Source organism: Staurois parvus, unplaced genomic scaffold (genome assembly GCF_062004578.1).
Source record: "Staurois parvus isolate SC_StPar_1 unplaced genomic scaffold, SC_StPar_1.0 ptg000243l, whole genome shotgun sequence".
NCBI classification, from domain to species: Eukaryota; Metazoa; Chordata; class Amphibia; order Anura; family Ranidae; genus Staurois; species Staurois parvus.
The window spans coordinates 8,994,134-9,001,492 of record NW_028318039.1 but is presented as its reverse complement, the minus strand read 5'-3'; the positions used below and the strand labels follow the sequence as shown (position 1 = coordinate 9,001,492).

The following is a 7,359-nucleotide window of genomic DNA, read 5'->3' as shown; positions in this document are numbered from 1 at the left end:
CAATTCCTTTCAGCCTTGCATGTCTGCAATGCATGCCTACAAGGAAAAGGCAACATGCCAGCAGAGCATCCATGCAGAATTTAACATTGGATCGTTCCAATGAAATGACAGATCGATCTCCCGATTTTATTTCAGGTATATATCCATCATCCATATCCATTCAGCCATTACCACCTCTAGCTGTCTATGCCTAGAGCTGATCACGTGACAGACAATAAATCCACATCGTAATGTGAAGCTCCGATTTGTCTGTGTATCTAGGCAGACGTTTATCAATATTGTATGTTTACACACAGATCCATAGAAGCCCACACAATCGCGGCCGGTTTGTGTGTGTGTGTGCGTCTGTGTGCGCGCGCCTGCCTCCGTGTGCGTGTATGTGACATCACATGGAATCCAAACAGGAGCCCGTCAGTCTCTAAACTTACAGGGGGGGAATCCAAACCAGCAACCCAATTTTTTTATTTATTTTTAAATAAGAGTGTCAGTAGATCGCTGCTCTTTAATAGTAACATTTTTTTAACGCTTGCCCTGCGCGTTGATTGATATCCTTTTTTTTCTTCCTTCCCTTTCCAGCAGCACTCCCTCAGCAAATGGATTTTTGCCACTGCAGCTCAGCAGAGGGTGTCAGATCTTTCAGAGTGCACCAGGCTGAGACGAACACAAGCCTCTTAGCAGCTGACTCGTTTCCCTGAGATCTTCCGCACTGTAAAGGGTGTCCTGTACGATCCACAGACGGGAGACGGAAGGGTGACAAGGCTTGAAAAAAAAAAAAAACGCAGCGATTGCGGAAATTTTGCAGCGCCATTGGCTCGGCGGCGAGTTTTTCGGCTGGGGCGTGATTTCAGCACCAAAAGCTGTGAACAGCACACACGTCCGTCCGGCGGCTGGAGGATGAGAGCAGGGCAAGGTAACCGGCTTGGGCACCCTTCTCCCCGATCCCTCCATCGCTGAGGGCTGTCATTGCCAGCCTGTCATCAGTCGGATGGTCGCTGCTGCATACGTCTTGCATCCTACGTGACTATCATTTGTGGATCTATTATTGACTGTCGTCTGGGATTGTTGCAGTGGAGGAGCCCAGGGCTGAGACAAGCCCCGAACCCCTCTAGCAGGTATTTTATTCCTCCTTTTTTTTTTTAGATCCTCCGTTATCTCAGATCTCTTTTTTTTTTTTTTTGCTGGAAATGGATTGTTAACACCTTTGCGATGAGATCGGGATATGCATTGCTCTGATTAAAAATGCTGCTTTGGATTCTGCTGCTGGAGATATCTCTTTGTCTGGCCGCTGGAAACGTTACCCGAGACGTCTGCAAAGAAAAGATCTGTTCCTGCAACGAGGTGGAGGGAGATCTGCATGTGGACTGCGAGAAGAAGGGATTTACTAACCTGCAGCACTTCTCGGCTCCCACTTCGCAGTTCTATCACCTCTTCCTGCATGGGAATTCTCTAACCAGGCTTTTCCCTAATGAGTTTGCCAACTTTTACAATGCCGTCAGCCTGCACATGGAGAACAATGGCTTGCATGAGATCGTCCCCGGTGCCTTCTTGGGCTTGCAGCTGGTAAAACGCTTGCACATCAACAACAACAAGATCAAGTCCTTCAAAAGGCACACGTTCCTGGGGCTGGATGACCTGGAATACCTCCAGGCTGACTTCAACCTGTTAAGAGACATTGACCCAGGAGCCTTCAGGGACTTGAACAAGCTTGAGGTTCTAATCCTGAACGACAACCTCATTAGCACCTTGCCCACCAATGTGTTCCAGTACGTGCCCATCACCCATCTGGATCTGCGGGGCAACCGAGTTAAGACATTGCCCTACGAGGGGGTGCTGGAGCAGATCCCTGGCATAGCAGAAATCCTGCTGGAGGACAACCCTTGGGACTGCAGCTGCGATCTCTCAGCCTTAAAGGAATGGCTAGAAAATATCCCAAAGAATGCCTTGATCGGTAGGGTGATCTGCGAGGCCCCCACTAGGTTGCAGGGCAATGATTTAAACGAGACCTCAGAGCAGGAGCTGTGCCCCTTAAAAAACGCAGTCGATTCTAGTCTAGCCGCCCCCCCTGCCCAAGACGAAACTTGTGATCCCGGTCCAATTCCAACCCCCTTTAAAATCAATGGCCAGGAGGACACGGCCACCCAGGGCTCCTCGGTGAGCGGAGGGACAAAGATCCCAGGCAACTGGCAAATCAAAACCCGACCCACAGCTGTGGTGTCTGAGATGAATGGCCAACACAAAGCCCCCCACGTCTTTGCCTGCCCGGCCATCTGCAGTTGTGGCCAGCAGATCCTCGGCCCTGGATTAAAAGTAGACTGCAGCAACAAGAACGTCAAAAGCCTGTCTGACCTGGAGCCCAAACCCCCCAATGTGCAGGAATTGTTCCTGAGGGAGAACAAGATCCACACCATCCGGAAAGCCAACTTTCTGGATTATGGCAACCTGACCCTCCTGGATCTGGGCAACAACAACATAGGCATGGTGGAGAACAACACCTTCCACAACTTGACCGACCTGAGATGGTTGTACATGGATAAAAACTGCATAGACACCCTCACCCCAGAGAAATTCACCGGTCTGCAAAGCTTGGAGTACCTGAACCTTGAGTTTAACTTCATCCAACTCATCCTACCCAACACCTTCAACCCCATGCCCAACCTCAGGATCCTCATCCTCAACAACAACCTGCTCAAGTCTCTACCAGTGGATGTGTTTGCTGGGGTCAGCCTGTCCAAATTAAGTCTTCACAATAACTACTTTATGTACCTTCCAGTGGCAGGGGTCTTGGACCAGCTCACGTCCATCATTCAGATAGACCTGCATGGGAACCAGTGGGACTGCTCCTGTAACAATGTGCCTTTCAAACAATGGGCAGAGCGACTTGGCCCCGAGGTCATTGTAAGTGATCTCAAATGTTATTTCCCAGAGGAGTTCTGGGGGAAAGACTTCAGATTTCTTTCTAATGACATGATGTGTCCTTTGCTGTATGCAAAAATTTCCCCAACGCTCAATGCTCTTCACAAAAACAGCACTGGCTTGGCAGAGACCAACACTCACCCCAATTCCTACCTAGAGACAAGCAGGGTGTCTATCTCTGTGCTGGTGCCAGGACTCTTGCTGGTGTTTGTCACCTCTGCCTTCACAGTAGTTGGCATGCTGGTATTTATCCTTAGGAACAGGAAAAGATCGAAGAGAAGAGATGCCAACTCCTCAGCCTCTGAAATCAATTCCCTGCAGACAGTGTGCGATTCTTCTTACTGGCACAGTGGCCCCTATAATGCAGATGGCACTCATAGAGTTTATGATTGTGGGTCTCATTCACTGTCAGACTGAAAGGGAGTGGGTGGGAGGAGGGTTTCATAAATACTGCACCCACAGCTTTCATTTACTATCAGGACACAAATTAATTATATTATTATTATTATTTTTTTTTTTTTGCTGTAACAGTCGCTACACTTGTGCCATTCCCATAAACTAGGATTTCTTTGCAAAGCTACCTTATTGCGAATACACAAAGGACGCCTATGAATAATTCAAGTACTGGTAAGAGACCCATATACAGTACCAGTATGCCAGCTGTGCTACCTGCCGCAGTTAACAGTGAATAATAACCATGAGATGTGGATGGGGTAACCAGCCATAAAATGGTATTTAACTGGGGAGGGGGAGGGGGGGTTGTGCTCCAGGAGGACCAGAGGCTGGAATAAAAAAAAAAAAGGGGGGGCCTTCTAGTTGTGCAGCGTCTGCTCTCTGCTGTGCTGCTGCTGCAGAACGTTGCACGGAGGCATGAATGTCATGTAAATAAGTGACTAGTCAAATAAAAAAAAAAAAACAAAAAAACTAAAAATCAAAAAGTGCTGCATGGCTCGCATGGATACAACGTACCCCGGGGGCGATCACATCTGAGCAACCAATATCTCTGCCCTCTCCCCCCCAAAAAATAAATCTCATCTTCTTCAAGTCTCTCGCTATACAGTATCGGTATACTTAAAGTGCCATTGCTCTATCTTTTGTAATGAATAACGCAGTACAGATCCTAAGTTTACTGTGGATATATATATAAAAAAAAAAAGAAATTCTATTGTACTGTTTTATTTAAGATGTGTTTGCATGACTAGTTCCATTATTCCTCGATTTGATTTCTTTCTTTTAGGCAGATCTGTATTCATTTGATGACATGACCATATGCATTTCCATTCTGAATGTATAATGATTATCGGTTATTTTTTTATTATGGTTACAGTGTATACAAGTCAAACAAACAAACAAAAAAAAGTATCCCGATGTAGATAAGCATGAAGAATTACTGTCATTCTGATGCTTAGGGTGGGAGGCTAGCTGGAAAAAAAAATCAAATAATAAATCTGAAATTAAACAAGGAAATAATCATGGCAAAAGGCAATGGGGGTGATGTTGGAAACTCAGTAATTATATTCAAAATTTTATAATGGCATATTTTTCAGTATTAAAGTGAAATGTTTCCAAATGTCTGCTTGTCGTTGTTGCTTGTTGGTCCCGGTTGTGTTTGGCTGCTGGAGGATGCACGTATTTACTAAGGTGGCAGCTAATCTTGGGCGAATTGGCAGTCGGATTGGGGCAATGCAGATGCAGCGTTTGGGGACGTTCATCTGAAATTCCTGTAATTGACTCGCCATAGAGCGGACTCATTAAGCTGATTCCAGATTTGAATCGTCAGCACTTCGAGCCCAGATGCAGCACAAATGACTGACAGTCTTGTCTGCAGACAATTTAGCATCAGCATCTGTAGGAAATGTGAAAACTAATTAGTGGGAGAAGCGTCCCACAGGCTTTGTGTTTTTTTTTAATGTTCCCACACCATTTATGAATAAACCGTCCTGGCTTTTCAATCACATTCCTCACATTTCAGATATCTTGATGCAACAGATATGGGGCTCTCCAGGGAAGCTCCATACCCATGAAATATACATTTCCCATCAAGGCACAGTCGTGATTACTACTATATGTGCATTCATCTCAGAATAAAGACTGTTGGTTTTTATGGCTTTAGATTCGATGTAAGCAAAATCCACATTCTGGATGCATTCTGCAGGTTGTCTAGGCAGGGGATGAGCTCACACAGCTTCAGTTTACATGGAAGGAGCTTGAATATATGGAGGCACAATGCAGATGCACGCTTTACTGAATATTGAGGTTATTTTAAAGTGCATTTCCACTTTTGCAGCCAAATTGGGATACCATCTGCTTTATATTTGTAAATATATATTCTACATGTTCTCATTCACATAGCATAACTTGAAGCAGAACTGAAGTTCCTCTGCTACATACTGTGAGCAGACAGGCTTTTTATTACAGAAGAGACATGCAAGGTGGTTGATTTTATAATTGTAAATATGTTCTACATGTTCTCATTCACATAGAATAACATGAAGCAGAACTGAAGTTCCTCTGCTACATTCTGTGAGCAGGCAGGTTTTTTAATTACAGAAGAGACATGCAAGGTGGTTGATGTTATATTTGTAAATATGTTCTACATGTTCTCATTCACATAGCATAATATGTAGCAGAACTGAAGTTCCTCTGCTACATTATGTGAGCAGGCAGGTTTTTTAATTACAGAAGAGACATGCAAGGTGGTTGATTTTATAATTGTAAATATGTTCTACATGTTCTCATTCACATAGCATAACTGAAGTTCCTCTGCTACATACTGTGAGCAGGCAGGTTTTTCATTACAGAAGAGACATGCAAAGTGGTTGACTTAGGGTCCATGCACGCTGGCTTAAAAAAAACGCTACTGATAGAGGAGTTTAGTGTTTTGCCTGTGAAAGCAACTAATGTTATCCTAGCTGTCCATTAGGTCATTTGAGGCATATTTTATTTATTTCAGGTACTTATATAGCGCCATCAATTTACGCAGCACTTTACACATATATTGTACATTCATATCAGTCCCTAACCCTCAAGGGGTGTACAGTCTAAGGTCCCTAACTAACATTCATACATACACCTACTAGGGCCAATTAAACAGGATCCAAATGACCTGCCAGCATGTCTTTGGAGTGTGGGAGAAAACCGGAGTACTCGAAGGAAACCCATGCAGGTACAGGGAGAAAATACAAACTCCAGGCAGGTGGTGCCATGGTTGGGATTTGGACCAATGACCTTAGTACTGCCAGGTGGAAGTGCTAACCATTTAGCCACTGTGCTGCCCAAATTTAAAGCTCAGTGTTTAAATGCAGAAGGAAAACCTTTCTGTTTTGTTTTTTTAGAGAGCAGAAAAAAAACGCTCTGAAACGATAGTGCGAAAAAAAACGTCAAAAATTAGCATTTTTTCTGCCAAGAGCACTGTTTTTTTTTAAGTCAGTGTGCATGGTGTTCTAACACCCAAAAACTGGAGAGTGGAAAACCTGGTGCAGCTCTGCATAGAAACCAATCAGCTTCCAGTTTTTTTTTTTCCAAAGCATAATTGAACAAGCTGTAGTTAGAAGCTGATTGGCCATCATGCACAGCTGCACCAGATTTTCCCCTCTCCATTTTTAGTGAATCAGTCCTAATGTTTCTTCTGTAATTAACTAAACCTATCAGCCTTCTCATAGTGATCCCTGGACTACAAACTGCTTACGGCGGCCATCCCAATCACTGTGTGCCAGAATGACTAGCTGCTGTGCATGCGTAGGAGTGAAGTCATCCTGCTCCAGCCAATGAAGATGGCTGAAAACCAGCACACAGGAGAAGATGCCAGCGAGGGACTGTTGGAAAGGCAAGTATTAACCCTTTAGTTCACACTAGATGCAGTCCAGTAGGTTTTTTTTCTGCATCAAAAATGCATGCACAGTGTTTTCCATGTATTCCAATGGCCCTAGATCACACTAGTACAGTCAGTTCCAGTCAGTTTCCGGTGCAGAAAAAAAGTAGAACATGCTGCATTTTTTCTGCACAGAACCATACTGGAACATGTCAAACTACATCAAAACTGCACCGTAACTGTGTGTGGTGTGAACTGTTAGCAAAAATGTATCTGGAATACATCTGGAGTGCATTTTGTAGAGTGAACTGGCCTGAAAGCCTAAGTTGACATTTGAAACTCCTCCTGCACATTGTGGCTGTACCTGCACTACCAGTGTTTGCTGCTTATTTAGTCTAGGAGAGAGTAAAAACACTCAACTTGATCCTCTGCTCCCCAGGCAGATGGCACTCCCTTGTACTCAGTAGTGGATTTCCCTTGGCATCATCATGCCTAATGCAGGGCTATAGACTCTGAATTGATCTTGATGAAATCAGGACCTTATACCACTGGAATATGGGGGAGAAGACACTGCAGAAACCAGTGTACCTGTGTGGAGGAGAGGATGGGGATAAGTAGATCTTCTTTTCTATGTT

The 7,359-nt window shown here is 44.4% G+C and overlaps 1 protein-coding gene across 1 annotated transcript; it reads left to right on the top strand.

Annotated features, from left to right (window-relative positions):
* The first annotated feature begins 375 nt into the window (after positions 1–375).
* Positions 376–4,485, top strand: SLITRK1 (SLIT and NTRK like family member 1). Its single transcript, XM_089680468.1, has one exon. The coding sequence runs from the start codon at positions 1,240–1,242 to the stop codon at positions 3,328–3,330; it is 2,091 nt and encodes a 696-aa protein (XP_089536594.1). The 5' UTR covers positions 376–1,239; the 3' UTR covers positions 3,331–4,485.
* Positions 4,486–7,359: the final 2,874 nt, after the last annotated feature.

Bases quoted from the DNA above. Each gene is read 5' to 3' on its own strand.
- SLITRK1 (XM_089680468.1), top strand. From the start codon at position 1,240: ATGCTGCTTTGGATTCTGCTGCTGGAGATATCTCTTTGTCTGGCCGCT.